The sequence below is a fragment of the Staurois parvus genome, unplaced genomic scaffold, assembly GCF_062004578.1.
Source record: "Staurois parvus isolate SC_StPar_1 unplaced genomic scaffold, SC_StPar_1.0 ptg000097l, whole genome shotgun sequence".
Taxonomy (NCBI): Eukaryota; Metazoa; Chordata; class Amphibia; order Anura; family Ranidae; genus Staurois; species Staurois parvus.
In genome coordinates this window covers 8,048,292-8,073,694 of record NW_028317893.1, presented here as the reverse complement: position 1 = coordinate 8,073,694, position 25,403 = coordinate 8,048,292, and the positions used below count along the sequence as shown (strand labels likewise).

Below are 25,403 nucleotides of genomic sequence, written 5' to 3'. Positions count from 1 at the left end.
AATCAGGAAGCTTTCTTTAGAAACAGGAGACCCCCAGATATTTGGCATTCCCTAGGTGAATAAGTAAGGGATATTTAGTACCCATTATTAGAAAGTAAAAAAAAACTGCTCCCCTGATCTAAATCCAATGGCAATTACATTGTCCCACAAAGACTCCATTGGCCAATGTAGTCAATGACATCAACTATTATTCCTCAGCTTGTCTGTTTACAAACATCAGTCAGGGGTTTGGACAGGTGGACAGACAAACAGGCTAGGTTCAGGTCAAATTTATGTTCAACCCAAACCTGAAATTAATTCCTAGTGGTAATATAGTAATCAGTGTTCTAGCCTGTTGATATGCATCTTCTCCAATTGCTTGATAACTCACTCTTTAGTTTTCTATTTTCTCTCTGCTCTTATTGTTTCTAGCAAAACCTGTCTAACCTACACTGCACAAGCAAAATCCTCTGCTGGTATCTCACTAGACTAGTGTGTCTCTGTCACACAAACAAACATCTTCCTTGCCAGAATTCTGGTTAAAAAAAAACCTGTTAAAATCTTTTCAGGCCCAAATTTACAATATCTAAGTTTGTCATTAAAAAGCAGGGACAGGTGAGAACTATAACTTTAACAATAAAATATTCAAAAGAGATCATTCATTAGCGGTGTCACAGATTAACGATAATACATTCGTTTCCCGTTCTGTTCCCCATCCTTTGCCTGTAAAATCGGTGTTCCTGGAGGTTCTGTTTTGTTTTTTATATTATTCAATAAACTAAAAGTCATCAAGGGATGAGGCACCTACCTGTTAAAGCCTGAGCAAATATGCATATATAGGAACTCAGTCGCACAGTTGTCACAAATGGAATCTCTGAGAATTAAAATATATAATTAACATTTTGTATTCCTTAGCACAGTGATGGTATACTTATATGATATAGGAACCTGAAGCTGACACTCACTTGACATCTCCAAAGGTCCAAATGTAAGGTTCTGTGTATGTAATGCTACATACAATGATCAGAGACTGGACATTCTATATTAGATGGACAGTGCCTGTGACCATGTTACAGGAAATGGTCAGAGGTTACTACATATGTGTTTGGCAAATGGAGACATGTTGTAGGAGATTGTCAGAGACTGGGGACATGTTATACGAGACTGACAGAGACATGTTACAAGAGACTTCTAGAAATCACTGTCATTACAGTCTCTTTCTGAGGTTGTATTCTCTACATCCCCCTTAATAAAAATATTACCACCACATTTATTATTACTCTCAAAAAGATCCATTAAAAAAGGTTTTATAAATAAAGCAAAGAAAAAGTAAGAAAATGTGAATGAAATAAGCCAACTTATATAGCTTGATGCAGTTTAATGATTTTTTTTCCTTTACTGTTCCCTAGTAAACCCCTAATAAAGAAAACACTGACAATTGACTTATGGGGTTGCAGGGTTTCTTAGTAAGTACCAAAGGATTGTATGTGCCCCTTGGGCTGCCGGTTTGGTCCCGGGACTCTAGAATCTACCAAAAACTGAAATATTGTACCATGTTACAAAAAAAGTGGGTTCAGCATATCTAAAATGTACATCGCTAAATACTGAAAAGAAGTAAAAAGATGAAAATGTATATTTCCCAACTGCTCTGGATTCCATGGGGCCGTGAATCCGTATCCTGGAGCGCAGTGTTGGTATTCCGGTATTCTCATTCTGTCAGTTGACACATGTCCCCTTTGATAACACAAATCCAACATCCAGAATTGCTTGCCCACACACCAAGAGAAATGTTTCTGTAGGGTTTAAACAGATGGAGTCTCTGATACAGGAGCAGAGAACTGCTGTTGATGAAGACAATGGAAGCAGAATGGTATATTCAATACAATGTATAAATGTTTCCTATGTGCAAACTCATATCAATACAAAATCTGTGTATAATACACTCTTTGGAAGTGTAACAGTCAACTCTGTGTAAAGCACGGTTCAAGATGCACCCAGTTCTGCATTCTAATAAACCATTCTTTCTTCTCCCCCATGTGAAAAAATGCTTTAGTGCCCTTTAGGAGACTAGCTAAACATATATCAATGATCCCTGATTGCTGAGGAAGGATCACATTGTATGTAGACATGTGCAATTCATTTACTTCCAGATCGAAATTTGGACAAAATTTTAGGTATTTGCAGATTCAGATGTATCAGAATCTCTGCCTTACAGGTGGGACCCTTTGTTCTACATTTTGCCCCTCTGCTCTAATTCCTGCCTCTATGATCTACCTTCTGCCCCATTGTCCTACTTACTGCCCTTCTGCTCTACCTCCTGACCCTCTGCTTTATCTCCTGCCCCTTTCTCTATTCTCTGACTTCTGCTCTATCACCTACCTTTCTGCTGTACCTCCTGACCTTTTATTCTACCTCCTAACCCTCTAATACCTCTTGATTCTTTTGTCACCTCCTGACATTCTGCTCTACCTTTTGACCCTCTGCTCTACCTCCTGACTCTCTGGTTTACCTCCTGCCTCTTTGCTCTACCTCCTGCCCCACTGTTCTAACTCCTGTCCCTCTGCTCTACCTTCTGACCCTCTACATTATCTCCTACCTCTCTGCTGTACTTCTGCCTATGTGATCTACCTGCTGACTCTTTTCTCTACCTCCTGACATTCTGTTCTATCTTCTGATCCTGTGGTCTACATCTTGACCCATCTGTTCTGCATTCTGACCCTCTGGTCTGCTTCCTGCCTCTCTGTTTTACCTCGTGGTCCACTGAACTACCTCCTGTATCTCTGCTCTACACCCTGGCACTTTGCCTCCTGTTTGTTTTACCTCCTGAACTTCTGCCTCTGTGCTCTACCTGTTGACCTTCTGCTTTACCGTCTGCCTCTTTGGTCTACTTCTTTTCCTTCTGGTCAAGTTCCTGACCCTTTGCTCCACATCCATTCCTTCAGCTCTACCTCCTTACCCTCTGCTCTACCTCCTGACTGGCAAAGTAAGGTGCCCTATGATACATTCCCTTTACTGCTACATTCTGTACACTATGTTGTACATTGCATGGTCCAGATTGCTATTATATATACCTGACTCCTGCACTCTATATGCTATGTTGTGTATTACATAGACCTGGCCCTTTCACTCCATATGTTATGTTGAGTATTACATATACTCCAAATCAAAGTGTTTTTTTCCTCAACAGTTGCTTATTGCTGCACAGTTTGCAACTTTTTTTAATGACACTTTTCTTTAAGTTGGCTCAGACAAAATGTTAGCTCTCTGTATATGTTGAGTTTGATTTATATGATTTTTTTAATAACCATTTAGTTTATGTAAGTGATACTCCCACTCATAGCACATTATTATGGATTATTTTGTGGGTCCAAGGACTGCAGACTGTACAGTGTATAAGGTACATAGGCTTAGACATGATTTAACCATGCTCCCTTAAGACACATCCAACAGTTGGTGCAGTTTAGTCTCGTTGATTCTCACTGTGTTGCACTCTATGCACCGCATGTCTTCTCCATCCCAACAAGCCCCTCTTTTTCAACTTCCAAGGTTGGGAGCTATGAAAAAAGGTATCTGAAAGTGTGTATTACATAACATAGACCTGAATAAATCTCTCTTTAATATTGCTTCCACTTTCCCTCTTATATAAAGCATTGCTGAACTGCTGGTGACTGCAGGAAAAGCTTGTATAGAAACAGAAGTTCCACTCTTTGAAAAGATATTTTTTAAGGGGATAAAAGGAACACAATGGTGCAGAGAGAAGCCTGTGCTTCCTTTTTCAGTCAGATTTCTTGCATGAAGTTAGTAATGTCTATATGGTTAATGACTTTTTTCTGACTGGCAACAAAGGCCTGATCTGCTTCATGCTGATCCAGTGGGATTTACTGATTCTACAAGCAACTGTGCTAGGGAGTCTAACAGTGTGAATGCCATTGAACGTAAGTCATTTACACAGTCTCAACATTGAAAGCTGAGAATGAGATTCAGAGAGAGAGGGAAACAAAGCAGCATGTAGTGTCACACAGCAAAAAGTTGATGTGTATACATGATGAACTGTATGTGTTGCAGTAGGGACCATTGTTTTTCTGTTCTTGTAGAGGCAAATATTGGCCGTACAACATTCTTGTCCTTCAGACAAACATGTTAGCGTGTGTTTGGGAACCCAGAAGAACACAAAATCTATATAAATGCTATGGACATCCTTGAATTCAGGTTACAGTTCCTTAATTCACAGAATATACATAAATGGACCAGTTTTCCAATGCAGTTTGCTGTGTTCTTTTGCTGTTTTTCTTCTGCTTTGTACATTTGCTTTGTACACAGCTCAGTAGAGAACAACATTAGATGGAAAATTGGGTAATATTTCTGAGAGGTGGTAGAAGATAAGTAGCTAAAGGATAAATATGTACTGCCTGAGGAATCCACTTATTTATTGATAGCAGAACTAGCTGACTAAACAGTGCACCAGAGGACACATTATTGATATAGGGGTTAGCAGAAGGAACCATTGAGCGCAGTTGGGGGTCAGTAAATTGACACCCCTGGAATTGTCACTTTCCAAAGAGGCTTCAGGCAAAATTTTTCCTAATTACAGCAGCATTCAGCATTGCAGGCAGCAGATGTAAACATTTACTTTTTTTTCTACAGGGAATACATTTATTCTGACTTTGATTTTAGCAGCATAGTTATTTTGGGGACAAAATGGATCCACTTTTGTGCTAAAACTATAAATTACGGATAGTGACTGTTTGACAGACAGTTATTTACAGCCCCAGCAAAGTAGAGAATATTTCTTGTTATTGTGACCTTCTATTCTTATAGATAGAGCTGCTAAACACTTTTCCTTTAGCAAAGGCAGTTGCTGCCCTCTACATAAAACAAGGTCACTTATAGAGCAAAGCAGACCCAGTTATAAAGAAGTCGAAGTTCTCCACTGTTTATACATCTACTTCTTCCCAGAAAATTCAGCAACAAATTACACTTCCTAAACAAGACCAATGCACATATTAGAACTATCTTTCCAACTCCTTTTAACCTTAACTTCTGGACCAGCAATGTACCCATCAGGGGCAGACTGAAAACTCATGGGGCCCCCGGGCAATAGGGGATCATGGGGCCCCTGTATCCTTGCCCAAACTCAAAAAAGCCTATGAAAAAGGTACCAGGGGCATCTCATGGGGCCCCCTACTGGCCCTCGGGCAGTACCTGAGTTTCCAAATGGTCAGTCCACCCTGGTACCCATACATCACTGGACTTTTCATGGTTGTACCGGAGTGACGACTGCAGCTGCAGACATCACCACAGTACAGTTTTTAGAGCTGGTGGTCGGCTCTCTTGTACAAGCATTCAGAGCGGCTACTAGCAGCTCAATTGCTTGTACAAGCAGCAAGAAGGAACTCTCCCTCACAACACCTCCCGCTGCTCAATCAGGATCTCCCATCCCAACAGGATTCCCCAGCAACCAGCCAGTGCATCCGCCGACTGGCCAGGCAGCCAAACAAATCTGGAATCAGCTTTGATCGGTTCTCCTTTATTGTAAACCAGAAGCAATGATCTGACATCACTTCTGGTTTACTTGGAAACTTTCGGCTCCATTTTTAAAAATATGAAAGCTTTCAAAAACACTGATCTTGGTGCTTTAAATGCTTTTAAGTGCAGAGGAGGGATTTGGGGTCTCAGAGACCCCAGATCCCTCCATTAAAATACCTGTCACATGTCTATTGCTGTCACAGGGGATGTTTACATTCCTTGTGACAGCAATAAAAGTGATCCAAAAAATTTGAAAGTGACAGTGTAAAAATAAAAAAATAATAGCTTTGGGAAGCTTTGGGAGGTATACTGGAGAGAGGAAGGGATATTGGTGTAATATATATGGCAAGAACTCATAATAATGTTCTTTATATTATTATTTTATTACTCACTTTTTTTAATGATTACTACTTTTGAAACATAAGGAATATTTGTGCTGCATTGACTTATTGGACGTATTTTGCCATATCAGGTTCGTGTCCCCCTGCTTTTTTTTTTTATCTGTATGGGTTTGTCATATTTTTGTAGTGCTTTCCCTTTGTTCAAGCATTCTGTGTTCCCTCTGGATATATTATGGTCATTGACTGATCTTGTTTCTTTATAATATTGCTATATGCACTCCAGGTTGGAGCGAAGTGGTGCCAACTCCGGAAGTGACGTTGCGACGTGCACCCCGGTCACAGGGACTAGGTCCCGAATCACTTTCACTTCCGGTCTCTGCGGTTCGGACCTGCCTTGCTGGCTTACATGCTGGGGAGGGAGGTGGTGAGGGTGGAACTTGGCCCTGGGGGCTGGGATATCCTCAGGCATAGAGGTGTGGAAATTATTCCACACCCCTAGAGCGGGGGAGGAGCCTGCCCTTGGGCATGATGGAATCCCCCTGGGGTAGTGGAGGTGGTCTCAGGGAGGAGTATCTTGGAGCACTCACACTATATATAGCCTACCACCTATGGGAGTTTCTCTCTCTGCCACCATTTTGACCATGTGCTCTGTGGGGGTTGGTGATATAGCAACTGGACTATAGGTGAGTTTTGATTATGCTATCTGTATTTGCTCTTGAAAAAGAAGACACTAGTCCTAGGTTACCTTTTGATCTATGTTTGCATCTTTTTTTTTATTTTAGACTAACGGATGAGAACATCTTTTAGCCCTTTTGGTTAATACCTGGCTGATTCTTAGAGACAGAAATTCTTTGAATGTATGGAGCCAAAATTATCTATTTGGAGCTTTATTGACTTTTGGACTTTTTGAGGTGGTTGCAATATATGTGATAAAGGGTATATTGATTTTCAAATTCGTTGTGCAGAGGTTTGTCGAAACTGCTGGCAATAGTGCAGAGCTCTGCAGTCAGATCCCTCCCCACGGGCTTGGTATGTGTGGTCATCTGGCATAGTGTCGCACATGTGAATATAAGGTAATAAATCAAAATAACAGATCAAATAATAAATACATTTTTTTTCTTCCTCCTGCACTTCCCTGACCTTATTCCTCAATCCAGGGTGGGTATTTATCAATTGAAGAAAATTATATCAACAGATTCTATGTTATGAAATTGATGGTTATTATTGTTTGTAGCGCTATAACTATTATATGATTTTAATAATTGTACTTATTTTGTTTCAGTGTTTATATAACATGATCTTGAGGAAGCGGTTTTCCCACAAAACGCATCGGCCACATAAGAATAGGATCTCAGGAACAGATACATGGTTATACAAAAGTGACATAATGTTCACATATTTTTAAGATTACAATATTTTATGATAATGTTTTGTGATATATGTATAATGCACTAATAAAATATGTTTTTTATATATTGACATTGTTGTAGCCAAACCTCTAGAGGTACATTTATAGTCTCAATTCATATTGCTCAAGACACATAGACCTCCTCTGTAAATCTAAAGTGGTGACTTGTAAAGGCTTTTAAATCATGACCTATGAATAGTAAAATTTACACCGTTTGTCACCGTTACACGGTCTTGCGCAATTTTAAAGCATGACATGCTTGGTATCTATTTACTCAGCAAAACATTATCTTTTATATTTTACAAAAGATTCAGTTATATATTGTGTTTATTTGCAATAAAATTTTAAAAATGTATTTTTTTCAAAAAATTTAATTTGAAAAACCACTGTACAAATACCGTGTGACATAAAAAAGTGCAAAAACCACCAATGTATTCTCTAGGGCCTCTGCTTCAAAAACATATAATGTATGGGTGTTCTAAGACATGTTCTAGCAAAAAATACTGATTTTAAAATGTGAACAAAAAGTGCCAGAAATGTCTTGGGGCTGGAAGAACCCTTGAAACAAATTTTAGGTCACAGGGAACCATGCTTACAATTATTATATTTACAGTTCTTGAGACATTAGTGTAAACAGTAGGTGGATATAAGAATGAATAAAAGAATAAGCAATGTGGCGTACATACCTTATTTGACACCCAGGAATGCTCTGTACAACAAAACTATTTTTGGTAACAATAATTAAGTTAACAATGTTTTTAGACAAAGTGCCACTAATCCACCTCATTCCAAACTTCTCGTGTATCAGGTGGCAGCTAAAGGGAGCCTATCTGTCTTCTGTCCACTGTCTCTGCAAAAAAACAATCAGCCACAGAACGATGATAATATCATTCATAGCAACTTTATTAAGTCAGTACAAACACACTGAGAGTCCCTGACCTGAAGTATTAAAAATGTCTGGTTTTCAAATAAAACAGTGCATGTACCAAAGTTTGGTATATGCACATTATTGAGAATCCATCCGGTACTGATCTGACCTCAATAAAATTTACTCTGAGGCATTATGTTTTACTAGGTTTCTTCTTTGCTTCTTGTACTTTTTATTATATAAGCTTGGTAAAGTGATTGTAAAGACTGAAGGTTTTTTTACCTTCATTCATTCTATGCATGAAGGTAAAAAAAATAACTGTGTGCTGCTCCCACCTACGCCCCCCCCCCAAAACCTACCTGAATGCGATCTCAATCCAGTGCTGTGCAGGGGAGCCTTGGCTCTCCTGGTTCTCTCTCTCCTCATTGGCTGAGACACAGCAGTGGGACCCACTGGATCCCACTGCTGTCAACCACTAGTGAGGTGCAGTAAGCCATAATCATCACAATTATGACAAACCACGGCTTGAACTATCTTGCTTTGCATGTAATGAGTCTATCTCATATATTAGTTTCACCTTTTAAGTTGCACTACTGAAATAAATAAACTTTTGCACGATATTCAAATTTTTCGAGTTTCACCTGTACATGCAACCACAACTGACGTTGCTGCAACACTATCCTAAAAGAAAATGTCCTGCCCTGATTTTCATTGACCTTTGTACAGCTGGATATGGGGAGAAATGTCCACTTTCCTACAGGGCTGGAATACCTATTTTTCATCTCAATTAAATAATGCTTATTTTTGTTAAAGGGGTAATTTTTCAATGGCTGAATGTTTTGTGTAAAGATGCTCCATTGGATATTGTATTCAGATACAATAAAAAAGCAAACAATAATAAGCTACAGTATATTCCTACAAGAATTTTTGCCACCAGGCTGATGAATATAACTGTTCTCAGAAGCCTTGTTTGTGTAGAATGTCTTGGAAAATGGAATTTAGTACAGGATGTGGTCTGTTAAGATACAGTAATATCATGAAAGCAATGTTTCCCAAGGCAGTCCTCAGGAGACCAGTAGCATGTCATGTTTATCCCATGTTTTTGCACCAGCAAAATAATTAGTGTTTCCTTTGTACTGTAAGCTACAGTACAAAATGTACTAAAATGACTATGAAACAGCCTGGACATCGAAAAAATGTGTGTTATTGCTGGTAGCTTAGAATTTGAGTTAGGGAACTAGGTGATATGACTCAAGTGTGGTCAAGCCAAAATGAAGTAAGAAATCTTGGATAACTATATGCTCGTGATAGAAATTAATTTTCAAGAGTTTGTTAATATATTTGTATATTTATGCTTGTACTGATTTTTATAAATGGACATCATCAGTTTGTTTTCCAAACCAGGGCTCTTAGCATGACTTTTCAGCAACTTCCAAAAGATAATTACTTTTGTATAGGTCTTTTAAACACTCACCCAAGTGATAAAAAATTTGCAACAATATTCATGAAAATAGGACACTGATGCAAAATATCTGAAGAGTGTGAATTTACAAAGGATTTTATTAATATTTTCTAGGTAATTCACAAGTAATTCTCATATTGCAGCAACAAATGATTTCCTTGAATGTCTTTCGCATTTCCTGACTGCGGAAGGCATATATCAGAGGATCAATAACAGAGTTGCACATAATAAGGATGAGATACATATTAAAATGGGACATAAAACAGACACAGTAAAGGTTCTGTGGACATGAAATCATCAGAATGAGATGGAGAAAGAATGGAGCCCAGCAAACAATAAATATTCCTATCAATATGGTAAGAGTGATGGCTCCTTTCATACTTGTTCTCTGGTGGACTGAATTATAGCCTGGCAGAGCAGCTATCCTCTTGACATGTGTACGTGCCAACAAGAACATATGGATATATAAAGATACCATGAGGAAGAGCATGGTGAAAAACATACTAATGAGGCATATTATTACATACGTTGATTCATAGTAAAGAATAAATATAATTCCACAGCCAGTGCAGAATGTCCATATACAAGCAATAATGGCTCCAGCTCTTTTTACAGTCATGATGTTGTGGTACCGAAGAGCATAGAAAATGGTGATATAGCGGTCTATAGCTATGGCTAGTAAACTGCACATAGAAGCCACCACTGATATACAGATCATGGAATCAAAAACATTATCTATATGACGTACAAATGCATCTTCCATAACAAGATGTTTATTATTTATGAGGTTTATTGTGATTGTTTCCCATGCATTAGACACGCTAACCAACATATCAGCTACGGCTAAGCTACATACAAAAAAATACATAGGGGAATGCAAATTCTTATTCTTGATAATGGCAAAAATCACAAGGATGTTTTCAAGGAGGCTTAGAATACCAAGCGTCAAAAACACTTCTGCAGCTATTACCACTTGATCACACGAAGACAGCTTAGTCTTGCTTGTTGGCACTGTGTTATTGCCATCTAAGTTGCTTATATTAAGTTCCAGTATACGATGCTGCACGGACATGTTCATCCTTACAAGAATGTGAATGTTCTTTCCTGTTATTTTCTGGATTTTTCCAGTTTCCTGGACTGTTATTCTCCAGTTTTGTGCTTTGGTCCCATTGTCAGGAGAGCTGAGGTATACTGTCAAAAATGAACAAAGACAGACATCAACATGATTCTTCAATGGCATCTTGTTACAAATGAAGGTGTAACAGTATTATTTTGTGGGTTTTTTTTTTTTGCTTTTTTAATAGTGATCAGAGATTACATTTTAATACAAAGTTCTGAGGTACCTTTTAACATGCACAATCATATGAATCACATGGCTAACATGAGTATGCCTGGCCATGCACAAACATATCTGATCATTCAACAATTACAAGTGAGGCACGTAGAGCACTCTTTGTTTTTTGCAACATAGACAGCCTTTATACAATGCATTTTGATCGATCTCTGGATAATTGTAATTAGCAATAAAGACCTGTGCACTGGTATTATCAGCAACCAACAACAAAAGATTTAGAAGGCTGCCTAAACCCCAACAAAGTGTATCAACCTGCTATTGCAATCATTTTAAATATACAGAATAGGCACACTACATGACAAAAATGCTTTTGCAATAAAGTTGTTTTCAGCATATATGCACAATTATTTGATAGGTACAATATCCAGGTATTTAATATCACATCAAGCATAATACAGTGTTTGTTGCATTGTTAATTTCAAACTATATCCAAAAAGAATAGATGCATATGCATAGGTAAAGTGAGCACCACTTAGTCAAATAACAGCTGATACTGAGAAATACAGGAATTTAGTAGCCAGAACAGAGTAATGAGAAGAAATGCAGAGTCAGACTCTGGTGGAAAAAGAGAGGAGGAGGAACATTTTGGGGTCTAACATGCCCTTTATCAAGAACATTCTGCCTCAACCAGATAAAAGCCTGTGATGCAGTAATGGTATTGGGTCCCTTTTCTTCACCCCTGTCATAAGGGCAGAAAAAATACCCAAAGTATTCATTATTACGGCTCCTACCAAATACATTAAACAAATTTTACCAACTGGTCCAAAAATAAATATACAATATTCTTGGTCCATATATGACTGCCCCATGTTAGATTGCTGTTTCTCAATCCATGTTGCAGGTATCGCTAGCAGGTCATATTTTGCAGATCTCTGCTCACAGCCACAGGTATAATGATTGTTAATTACACATATAAAATATATAAAAGGAAGCTGTTGTACCTGCGTAAGGATTTATTTTTCTATCTATGCAGTCCTGATGTTCACACAAACCCATCACATAGCACAGCCAGGTAGATGACACAGTTTACAGTTAGATAATACAGTGATGTTACCTCTGCATTCTAAGCCGCTGAATAGACAGTGACATAGAAGCAGTAGACTTCTATGATTCGGTCATCCTTCTGCTCAGTCCCACCTATCCTATCAGCATGTTCCTTGTCAGCACATTTTCATGCAGCATACTTTTCTAGCTTCCAGTCCTTTCCTTTTCCAATCTAAATGCTGCTTTATAGTGGTAAGAGTTAAATCATTTTTTCAGCTTCATTGAAAAAAATAATGATTGATTAATGAATACAGAGCTACATTTATCTGTACCTTTTATATGTGTAATTATGTGGTAAATGAAATAAAAATGTCAAAATGTATAACATCAAAGGTAACTTTAATTCACTGCTCACTGATTTTTCTTTAAAGCATAATGTGTAATTAAAACACATTAATATTAGAAATTTTCAGCCACAGACTGTTCACAAAACCAGTCCCCAAACTTCAAACAGAATGACAGCTTATGCAAGTAGAAGAATTTATTCACAATTGTTTTACAAGTTATGATATTTTCTGCATGTAACTAACTTCCCACTGTAAGCTATTGATAAATATAATGTGCATTGTACCACTGCAACCCTGTTTATAAACATCTACCATCTAAGACATTGCCAGTGTCTCAGTGCCAGTGTCAAATACACTACATTGCCAAAAGTATTGGGATGCCTGCCTTTACGCACATGAACTTTAATGGCATCACAGTCTTAGTCTGTAGGGTTCAATATTGAGTTGGTCCACCCCTTGCAGCTATAACAGCTTCAACTCTTCTGGGAAGGCTATCCACAAGGTTTAGGAGTGTGTCTATAGGAATGTTTGACCATTCTTCTAGAAGCTCATTTGTGAGATCAGGCACTGATGTCAGATGAGAAGGCATGGCTCGCAGTCTCCACTCTAATTCATCCTTAAGGTGTTCTATTGGGTTGAGGTCAGGACTCTGTGCAGCCCAGTCAACTTCCTCCATCCCAAACTCGCTCATCCATGTCTTTATGGACATTGCTTTATGCACTGGTGCACAGTCATGTTGGAACAGGAAGGGGCCATCCCCAAACTGTTCCCACAAAGTTGGGAGCATTAAATTGTCCAAAATGTCTTGGTATGTTGACACCTTGAGTTCTATTCACTGGAACTAAAGTGCCAAGCCCAACCCCTGAAAGGCAACCCCACACCATAATCCCCCCTCCACCAAACTTTACACTTGGCACAATGCAGTCAGGAAAGTATCATTCTCCTGGCAACTGCCAACCCCAGCCACATCCATTGGATTGCCAGAGAAGCGTGATTTGTCACTCCAGAGAACATGTCTCTACTGCTCTAGAGTCCAGTGGTGGCGTGCTTTATGCCACTGCATCTGATGCTTTGCATTGCACTTGGTGATGTAAGGCTTGGATGCAGCTGCTTGGCCATGGAAACCCATTTCATGAAGCGCTCTACACACTGTTGTTGTGCTATTCTGAAGGCCACATAAAGTTTGGAGGTAATTAGCTATTGACTCTGCAGACAGTTGGCGACTTCTGCACACTATGCGCTTCAGCATGCACTAACCCCGCTCTATCATTTTACGTGGCCTATCGCTTGGTGGCTGAGTTGCTGTTGTTTCCAGTTGCTTCCACTTTGTTATATTACAACTAACAGTTGAATGTGGAATATATAGTAGCAAGGAAATGTCATGGATTAACTTATTGCACAGGTGGAAACCTATCACGATACCACGCTTGAATTCATTGAGCTCCTGAGAGTGACCCATTCTTTCACAAATGTTTGTAGAAGCAGTCTGCATGCCTAGGTGCTTTAATGTATAAACCTGTGGCCATGGAGGTGATTGGAACACCTGAATCCAATGATTTGGAGGGGTGTCCCAATACTTTTGGCAATATAGTGTATGTAATGTGTTATACATATCTCTATTTATTTAATATAGATAGGTAAAAAAATAAAAACTATATTTTTGTATTTTGTGTCAGGTGATGAATTTAAAATAGTTCATATTAAATTATATTAAATTCCCAAATATGTTGTTTTTCGTTTTAAATTGAGTAAAACTGCCTTTCTCAAACTTTGAATAATTTTTAGGTCTAGGGGACCCTTGCTAAAATCAAATTCATTGGTGGTCAGTGAAAAAAATGCGCCTTACATTGGTGATCAGCAGGAAGAATAAAACTCTTGCATTGGTGATTAGAATGCCACCCAAACAGACAGCCAAAAAGATTATTGGATTCATGCAACCAAGTGACATTGACCCTGGGAATATGAAGCCACCATCAAATGGGAGGTCCATCAGCCACAGCTCAAGGAACCCCTAGCAACCTCTGGAGCAACCTTAGGGTTCCATAGAATCCTGGTTAGAATGGCTGGAGTAGGGAATGGTTTGTTTTTGGTTTGTTCATTGTTTGAATCCCATTGGAAGATTTCTCTTTACTTCCTATCCCATACACACAACAGGAAGTTAGATGAGACTTCTCTAAAGTTAGTTGTCACTGGAAAACAGGTGTCATCCCTGGAAGGTTTCCAGACTCACTTAGCTATAAAGCCTTTTGTTCACACACAGAAGTAGATGATTCACCAGCAGTGACTCATTCTGTACCAGACAGTTCAGCCTGAGATTTAGCTAAGCAAAGGATGACAAACAGCAGGCTGTAAATTCGGTGCTATCTATAATTGTACATCAATAGCAATAAATAGATAACAACAGGTAAAACTTACAACACTTTAAATTCTTGTATAGATCAAGCACTAGTAAATATAAAACAAAAAACGTATTCAAGGTAGCATAGCTGCTAATAATATTTAAACAATTTAAACAATTGTAAGAGTACCTATAATGGTTAGCTGACTTACAGACTACAGGAGGCATAATGTACAACATTTTTTTTCTGTTGTTTTAGAGTGAAGATTCTGTTGAAAAGGATTTCTATAAGGTTTATCTAAACCCCAAATATTTATATACTGCAGTCTTTGGATGTGGTGCCCACATTTGGTTTCCTTTTTTTTCACAGTAGTAACATTTTCAGAAAATACTTGTTGATCTTGATAGAAAAAAGTGCTGTTTCTGTGATTTGTCTGTTTATCATGAAAGAAAAAATAATCTATTGAAACCAAGCAATGCAATTATTTACAAATGTATTTAAAGAATTTGTAAAGGCTCCGGTTTTTATTTTAAATAACAAACATGTTATACTTACCTGCTATGTGCAGTAGTATTGCACAGAGTAGCCCAGAACCTCCTCTTCTGGGGTCCCCTGCCAATGCTTTAGGCTTCTCCTCCTCTCAGGACACACCCTTAGAAAGCAGTTTCCTATGGTGGCAAGCCTGCTCACTCTCAAGCTGGGTTGTGTGCTTCTATTGACACACACACAGCACGGTTCAGCCTTGCCCCTGATCCCTTCCCACAGAATTTGAATGACAGCAGCAGAAGCCAGTGCCTCAGAAAAGGCTGTAATAGCAGGCAGAGGGGAAAGAGCCACTACAGGTGGGGACAGCACTGGATCAAGTGAGGAGGTGATGCACTCCACTTCTGACAGTTTCCTGTCCTATTTTAATTGTGCAGGAAGCTTAGTTAATTCCATGGACTAAATAATAACTCCAAAAGTCACACCCTCAGGAAAGCCATGATGATGAAACATCAGAGCATGACTATACATGACATCAGAAAGCCATCTGGAAGGGACGATCGTCAGCCACCCAAAAGTGACGCGGCAAACTGTTAATGTCATCATTCTATGTGTTAAACCTTTATTTATACACGTGAGTGTAAATTTTAATGGGGGATTGGTTATATAATACATTTTTGAAATGGGATCAAGCTATGTGGCTCATTTGTTTTTCTTCCTTTGTGCTTCAGTGACCACTTAAGACCATCAAGGGGATTACAGGGCAGCACAGTGGCTAAATGGTTAGCACTTTCACCTGGCAGCACTCGAGTCGTTGGTTAGAATCCCAGCCACGGCACCACCTGCTTGGTGTTTGCATGTTCTCCCTGTGCCTGCGTGGGTTTCCTCCGGGTACTCCGGTTTTCTTCCACACTCCAAAGACATGCTGGTAGGTTAATTGAATCCTGTCTAAATTGGCCCTAGTATGTCTATGTATAGATGTGAGTTAGGGACCTTAGACTGTACGCCCCTTGAGGGTTAGGGACTGATGTGAATGTACAATATATATATGTAAAGCACTGCGTAAATTGATGGCACTATATAAGTATCTGAAATAAAATAAAATAAATATTAAGGATCAAGGGACCATTGGGCAATGATGTGTCCATGCTCGACAAGCACTTGTATCTGGTGAGTGAGGTGTCTGGAGGGGAAAGTGGCTCACGGATCACATTGTGGTGCTTAGAATGGAAAATATGAAGAGGAAATTTATTTATAATGGACCTTGATTTATATATATATATATATATATATATATATATATATATACACACACACACACACTGTTGTGCTAAAAAGTTTGCATACCCTGGAAGAATTTGTGAAATTTTGGCATTGGTATTGAAAATATGACTGATCATGCCAAAAAATGCTCTTTTATTGAAGGATGATGATCATATGAAGCCATTTATTATCAAATAGTTGTTTGGCTCCTTTTTAAATCATAATGATAACAGAAATCACCCAAATGACCATGATCTTTTGATGTCCTTTTCCATCTTTATTAAGTTCCATTACCTTGTTACGCAGGACTTTTGACAGTTCTTTGCTGATCCCCATGGCTCAGTATCTAGCCTAGTCAGTGCTTCCTCGTAAGAGCTATCAAACTCTTGGACTATTTATATACTGACACTAATTGCAATTTAAAAAGCCTCAGATGTGGGACATTAACCTCTAATTGGCATTTTAACCGTGTGTCACCTTGTGTGTATGTACCAAGGCCAAACATTCCAGGGTATGTAAACTTTTGATCATGGCCCTTTGGGTGATTTCTGTTATCATTATGATTTAAAAAGGAGCTAAACAACTATTTGATAATAAATGGCTTCATATGATCATCATCCTTCAATAAAAGAACATTTTGTGGCATGATCAATCATATTTCAATATAAATGCCAACATTTTACAATTTCTGCCAGGGTGAGCACAACTGTATATAAGGGGACATTTATTGGTGGACTGTTCTTATGCTCTTTTCACACGCTTGATTTTACTTGGTGGAAGAGAGTATAGAAGATTATTGACTAAGGTATTGTTCAAATTTGCTGTATTTTACTGATTAATCCATTTTTTGTTTTGGGTGTTTGAGCGCTGTCATGTGAGGAGTTGCTATATTCTACATACTCATGCTATCAATTCCATGGACTGCAGCTAACTACAATGTATCAACTTTACTCTCATTTTAACAGACTCTGATGCAGAAACACCTGTTACAACTAGCCATGCTAGACAAATCAGAACCTTGTCTGTCTACGCCATTGTTTTAAGTGGTTAGGATTACCTGCAATCCATAGCTATTCATTTACATGAGATTGATAGCATTGGTAACAAATATCTAAAAAAAATACCAACTTGCTGGAACATTATTTCAGCAGGCTTCCACTAGTTACATTAGTCAAAAATAGTTGTTTGATGTTGATAGAAAATGTAATTTATCATTTCTGTTCATTGAACCATGCAAAGTGTCAGACAGCATGCAGGACTTTACACGTTTTTTAATACTACTCAACAATCGTCACCCTATGGACATAACCTTAAAGCTCACTTCCAGACAAAATGGTGAGAACATTGGTGGGTTTTAACTTGATGAAGCAATTCCCAAACCCTCTACCACACCTTTCTGTTATGACACTCATTACCTAGAAAGAAAGAGAAAATCCCTCAAAGATGGCATTGTAAGCTTTAGAAACATGACTAACAAAGGTTTCTATTTCTGTCTGTGTTGCCACTGGGGAAATTCTCACACATCCTGGTCTGACTGACAACTATCAAATAGACAGGAATTGATGGAGAAACTCCCAGATGGGGACACTGCCAGCACAGAACACAGATTCTTACACTTTGCACTTCTATGCAAAACAAAGAAGAAGACTTGGCTGGAGTTGGGCTTTAAAATAGGGTGCAAAAAATGTTGGTGTCCAAGTACAGTAGCCATCATAAAGAGCAACGGGATCTGTAATCTAATTACAAAAAAAATGACTTATCCCTAATATGTATGACAACCTACTGCATTTTAACATTGTAACAAATGCATTTTAAATATATTATTATAAATCTGCATCTCTTTTTAATATGTTTTGCTCCATTTCTCAAGCTAATACCTCATGTGTCTTTAACATTTATAGCCATATTAAAAGTTGTCTTCTACATAGTAATGAATACTTTCTACCTGGTGGTTATTTTATTTACCCTCTAATAAATGCATATTTTCTTTGCTGCATATGGAAATCAGGCTTCACACTTCAATTAAAGTAATGAAGCATAGTATATACCAATGATAAAAACCTGCATGAGCTCATATTTTAATTTTCCATAATACTCAAGAAATTGCAGTTGCTGCACTTTATACTGCGTCCACATCTTTTTAAAACTACATCTAGGCTGTTTGTACTAACTGAAGCATATCAATTAGCTATGTTATGCCATTTCATGGTGATTATCTTCTTATCTCTTTACATTTAAGCAACATTTAGCAATAGAGATAAATAGGACCTTCCTGGTTCAGTGGATTTTAGCGGCCAGTAATATGAATAATGAAGTGGAAGCTGGTAAACATCAAAAGTAAGGTGGCACTATCAAGCAAACTTTTATGTAGATTAAAGCCCTTATACTCATCAAGGTCCATTTATTCTGGCATCACATAGCATTTACAAATCAAAGATGAATACTATTGAACTGAGATAATATGTGAGGTTATAGGTGGATGGTGAAGTGGGAATTTTAAAATTATCTTTGTTGTCTATGGACTTAGATCTTAAAGAGGCACTGTCCCAATATCAATCCATAACACAAGATGTTTCCTATTGCACACTATATCCACTTACCATCGATGATGTATCAACTCCTCCTGGAAAGTTCTGTTTGTTTCTAGTTAGCCAGAATGCTTGATATACCTATCTTGAATACAATAGTAGCTACCCCAGTAGACTCGAAGAAAAACTTAGGCTCCATGCACACTAACGTTTTAGTATTTTTTAAGCTCTTAGAAGCTATTATCAGCATATTTCTTCTGCTCCTAGAAGTTAAATAGTATTATCCTATGTGCCCATGCTCACTACTTTAGGCTATTAGCATTTTTTGAGCTCCAGCATCTAAGAGCAGAGTTTTTATGTAGCGTTTTTCCAGCACAAAAAAAAACACTGAACAGTAAAACAGTACTAACAGCTTTTTTTCTAGCTTTTTTTTACCCTCTACATATACTGCAAAAGCACTAATAAAACACTAATGCTCCTAAACACTCCTAAATGCTACTGAACACTTCCAAAACACTACTAAAACCCTACTAAAAAAAAACATTACCAGAGTTTTTTATTCATCGTTTTTCCCAGCTTTTTTTGAGCTTAAAAAAAAAAAATGGTAGCGCACATGGAGCCTTAAAGCTGAATTGAACTTTCAGTTTAATTTGGCTAAATATAATCACAATGCATCCAAACAAAAAGTGTAGAAAGTCTCACAGTTGTTTTCTTTTGAAAGTAGCCACATTCTGACTAGAAAATCTTACCCCTACCAGGATGCTGCAGGGTAGGACCCTTGCCCTGTGTGAGGGCAGCGGTCTCTCTTCCAAGGTCCACTTGCTGAGTCGGAACTATAGGTCTGCTTACAGCAAAGCTTTAGCTCTTATGCAGTAAGGCACATATTAGAGCTCTGTAGAGAGATTAATGCTATGTTTTTATGTTCAGCAATCTAATTTTCTTGTTTCTATATATGGCCTTTGGGAGGGCCTGATTGCTATGCACTGTGATTGATCACCATTGTGCACTCCACCTATATTACTGCTATATATAGGCACTCCCAGATCTTACAGCAGATATTAAAGTGGAACTTTAGTCAGAAAGTCCCGCTGGATCACTTCAGGTTGGCCCCTTTACAGGTATAGCTATATAAAACATTAAAAATAAGTGTCTATACTGTTTAAAATTCAGTAATACACTGTTTCACTCTGCTCTGCACATGCTCAGCTGTTCCCCATTTGTTGACGCCGCCAAAAATAAGACCCAATAAAGGCCGATGTGTTGACAGCCTAAAGAGTTACTGCTGCTCAGGGGCTCTGTGAAGCACACAGAACTGGTCATATCAGCTGCAGACTCCTGACATCTGCAGGCATGTGCAGCGCTGGACTGAATGAGGGCTCAGGTATATAAAAGGGGTAGGGGAGTTTGGTGAAGGGGCATACTGATGCCTAAACAAATTTTATCTCAATGCAAGGAATACATTAAGGTAAAAAATTGTAGGTTTTAGAACCATTTTAATCAAAGCAAAAACATTTTATTATCAATGTTTTGATGGAGCTCAGCCCATCTTTCCCAAGACACGAAAGCATGTAGGCAAACAGACTAATGAACCTAAAGTCCCATCCACCAACAACACCACATAGTGGTGACATCACATGGTAAAAAAGACACATGCCAGGTGGAGGTCAAAGAAAGATAACAAATAATAAGGAAAGAAACAGGATAGTCCACCAAAACAACAAAACATAACATGCACTGCATCCTAGTTAAAATTAAATTAACTATAAAGAAATGGCTCCTGCATAAAAACATAAAATGCAGAAAAAGTAGAAAAAAAGCAAAGCATATTGTTAGCACTTACTAGGTTGCTGCCAGTGCACATGGTAAGCACCAGGCAGGAGTGGACCAACCATATATTGTAGCATAACATAATAATAAAACAACAAGTGATGCGCTAGGGTAACATCATGACAAAATGTTTCAAATGAAAATTAATAAAATAGCAACAACAGAAACTGCATAAGGCCAAACAACCCACATGTGTTGTCAATAAACAAGTGTAAAAGTGTGAATAGCAGTAACAAGATATGAACTCAGACAACATGGATGTGCCCAAAGTTAGAAATACACACAAATGTACATAATGTGAATCAGTACTCCACAAACAGATAGAAGAAAACTTTGGGTTTCATCTCTTCCACATTTCTAGAGATGAACATGGGTGGGGAAACTTTTGGTGTTGCTCTGGGTCATCTACTGCAGACAAGTTTTGGTGAAAGGGGTCTTTTTTGCTCAAATGACTGAATAATTTTGTCATCAAGAAGAGGGACTACTATTGGGTGGCCACTGTGTAAGATTCCTAATGCAAGGTTAATCTACTACCACCATCTCAGAGGCAGCACAAAATGTGCCACTTTCAGGAGGTGCTGTAAAACAACTGCTTTGCCCCATTTCCTGATGGTGGCAGGATCCCCTCAGATGACCAATGTATCTTGGATCCTCTGATCTGATATGAAGTTTTTTAAACCATATCTGCCAGACCCAGCAGCAAGCAGCACTCACAGGAAGGCCCATAATTGCTAATCACATTGGTAGAAGGCAGGTGGGGGTGCTGGCAGTGAGGAGAATAAGAAAGAAATGGAGCAGGCGTTATGTTATTTTTTTTTTTATTTAATTATAGTCAGGTCTTTGGAGGCATAGATACAGGGGGAAACACCTACTGCTCTAGGCTGCCTGCCCTTCCACAATTCAGGGGGAAGGGTAGGCAGGAACAATTGAATAGGGGGGGAAATGTAATGGCTAGGGGGAAAGGCAGCAAAAAGTTAAGCATAGAATCATAATAACCATAGGCAGCCTGCCCTTCCTTAAATCTTCTTCAACAATCAAATATATGCCAGAGGACATCAACTTTCATAGACTGTAGTTGGCGTATGTTGTGTTTTTGGCAGTGCCATGCAAATTTGTTTTAATTTGTTTTGATTTCTATTTGCATTTTTAACTGTTCTATGTAAGGCCATCACTGCACTGTTCAAAGAAACACGGGCAAGGATGGCAATGCAAACTGGGTACTACCTTAGGCAAGAAGGACATCCTAGGAATTGACAACACTAAACACTAAAATAGGTTAATGGTGGTAGCTCCGACAATGGCCTTACAGAGGTGATGTTTATAAGAAAATACCGCTTTGTTGGACCTTCCATTAAAGTGGTTCCTTTCAACCTTCCATGAAAATGGAAAGTCCACTCTATCAAAACCCCCCCCCCACTACCACCTTTCAAGTCAAATTAGATTAGATAATTATCTACAAGCACTACACTAACCCCTCCTTATGCCCTCATCAGCAGCACTCCCTACTGTTTCTTGATCACAACTAAAGCACATTGCACATTCCCTCCTTTGCCCTCTCTCTTTATACTGGGGAGTTGACTTATCCAAATACCCCTTTTATTCACAGTGAATCATAGTTACAAAGAATTTTATGCCCACATTCATTTACTGAGTTCTTAAACATAGAGGATTTGCTGTGAACACATGGTAGCAAAGATCCCAAACTAGATGTGCAGAACAAAAACATTTGTTTAATTTCGGATCAATTCGTTACGTTATTACTTGCATTCATAACAAAATTAGCTTAGTTTCATTTTGTTTATTCGTTTTCAACCAGATTCAGATTTTTCCAATGGATTCAAAGTATTTGAATTAAATTCAAAATGAAAATATTGAATTGATCGGAATTCATTGTGAAGAATAGCTGGTTCTATACTAATTGAAATTTGAATTTCGAAAGACGGTTATATTCTTTCTATTCTAATCTATTATATTATTGTCTATTCTATTCTTTTATTTTATTATATTATTTTCTATTTTATTCTGTGTTATTCCATTCTAGCCTGTTTTACTTTATTTTTTTTCTATTCTATTTTATTCTTTTCTATTCTTTTCGAAATTCAAATTTCGAAAGATCACTGTATTCTTTCTATTTTATTTTATTTTAGACCAAATAGAGACTAAGGACCATGCATATCAGCATTTCTAATACCAGCAACAACTCACCAGTGACAGGATCACCATAGAGCAGAAAGAATACTTACCTGTTCCTATGACATTGGCCCTGTGCTGGCAGAACCAAAAAAGGTGTGTTCCCATTACTGCTTTCTCACAGGAAAGCATAGTTCTACAGTATTTTGGCCAGCAAGGAGCAGGTAGGTGCTGTCTTTAGCAATCCTGTTGCTGCTGAGTTACCACCTATGATAGGATTGCTAATGGTACAAGACCCTAAGCACCACCATGCCTTTTCTATCATTATGTCAACCCTTTGACATTCAGCTTTAAAAATGTGCAAATATCAAAATGTCGGACATTTGAATGATAGAGGACACAGCTTACTGTTGGGAGCAGGTGGGGCTTTATCTATGTTTTATATGAAGAGTCCCATATGGCATGTTTAAGACAAATATAGTACTTACGCACACCACTGAACATCAATGTATGGTTTTTAAAGTTAATTTTAAAACAATAATACGGACTTTGCTTCTTTTTTTTTAGACAGACGATACAAATCAAGATGACCCCACATGCATAAGACATGGTTTATATGGAGAAAAGTGAAGCATTTGTAGTGGTGGTCAGTACTTTCATAAAAATGCTACTAAAGACCTTTTGCTGATCATAAGTCATTTGACAAATATCTTAATTTTAAAGTTGATGCTTTATATACTGCTTTGTTTGTCATATACTGAAATTGTAACATGTTCTAATTTTTCTAATAAAGTATTATTGGACCAAATTTAAAAAATGCTGCAGTATTATAGCTGCTTGCCACCCTATAGTAGAAGTACTGCTACAGGTTGGATTAGCTGCGCAAAATCACGTATATATACATGATTTGCATTTCTGGGTAGGGGGCTCACGCATGCACTGCCCTACCACTGTTGATGGCTAGGGATGTCAATCACCGGGTCCCGGCCGGCACTCAGCGATCTTCAGGGAAAGCTGACAGGAGAGAGATCTGTGTGTAAACAATACAGGTCTCTGTTCTGTCAGCAAGGACATGCTGCTTTGTATTTCACTGTACAACAGAGAAATACAAAGCAGCATGTCTCCATAGCAAAACACACACAGCACACAGTTAACCCTTTGATTGCCCCAGATGTTAACCCCTTCCTGCCCAGTGTGATTAGTACAGTGTCAGTGCTTTTTATTAGCACTGATCATTGTATTAATGTCACTGTATTAATGTCAGTGGCAGTTAGTCAGTTCCCACCCAGTGTCAGAATGCCCACTGCAGTCCCGCAGTCCCGCTATATGTCGCTGATCACCGCCATTACTAGTAAAAAAAAAAATTCCAGTATATATACTGCCATTTGTAAACTCTATAACTGTCACACAATCGAATTAATTTACACCTATTGGAATTTTTTTTAGCAGAATACATTTTTGCCTAAATCTATGACAAATGTGAATTTTTTAATATTTTTATTGGATATGTTTTATAGCAAAAAGTCAAAAATATTGTTTTTTTTCTCAAAACTGTTGGTATTTTTTTATTTATAGAGCAAAAAGTAAAAGATGCACAGGCGATCAAATACCACCAAAAGAAAGCTCTATTTATGGGAAAAAAGGGCATAAATTTAATTTGGGTGCGGTGTTGCATGACAGCACAATTGTCAGTTAAAGTAATGATGGCCTGATCAGGAAGGGGGGTCAATCCTCTGGAGGGCAAGTGGTTAAATATACAGATTTTTAGATTAGCATGTAAACAAAGACCTCAATGGTTCCAAATGTACTCCTTTCCTTAACAACTATTGATGAGATATTAGCTGAAGAGTTAGCCAACTTGCAGACGTGCATTGTGAGAAGGAGTAAAGCAGAACAATTAAAAGCAGGAAGCAGAGAATGCTCATATGCTGAGCAAATAGGAATGATATATACTGTGTATAAATATATACATACAGGGGCGGACTGACCATTTGGAAACTCGGGCACTACCCGAGGCCCAGGGCAGTAGGGGGCCCCATGAGATGCAACTGGTACCTTTTTCATAGGCTTTTTTGAGTTTCGGAAGGACATGGGGTCCCATGATCCCCTATTGCCCGGGGGCCCCATGAGTTGTCAGTCCGGCCCTGTTCCTGACCCTATCCAAAAATGCAACACTGAAAATGCATACATGTAAACGTGTCCCACGGGAAACTGTGTTAAATGGACTGTAGTGCATTTCTGCAGAAAGCACTAAAAACCACATAGATGTGAACCAGGCCTAAAGTTGAATTTGTATGTAAGTTGAAACAGGTACATTTTTTAAGTGTAACTACAACCAAAAAAAATTATTATTAAGTTTTGGATTGCATAGGGAAAGGTTACCTGGCCATGCAGTGATGCAGGATTGCTGGTAGGTCTGCTGGATAGTAGGTAACAGCATGCGGTGAGCATTTATATATATATATTTATTACACTATTAAATTTATATCGCAGTATTTTCTTGGCTTCCTTTTCAATTAAACTCTTTCCCCTCATCTCCCTATATCAACCCATTTTATTCTCTT

At 38.2% G+C, this 25,403-nt stretch overlaps 1 protein-coding gene across 2 annotated transcripts in view; it reads right to left on the bottom strand.

Annotated features, from left to right (window-relative positions):
* Positions 1-9,655: 9,655 nt before the first annotated feature.
* Positions 9,656-25,403, bottom strand: part of MC5R (melanocortin 5 receptor) — a 51,318-nt gene continuing 35,570 nt past the window's right edge. For both annotated transcript variants that reach the window (XM_089671074.1, XM_089671075.1), the window contains exon 2: positions 9,656-10,775. In XM_089671074.1, coding sequence (XP_089527200.1) covers positions 9,685-10,662 — 978 coding nt within the window. In that variant the 5' untranslated portion in view covers positions 10,663-10,775 and the 3' untranslated portion in view covers positions 9,656-9,684. The remainder of the gene's footprint in view (positions 10,776-25,403) is intronic.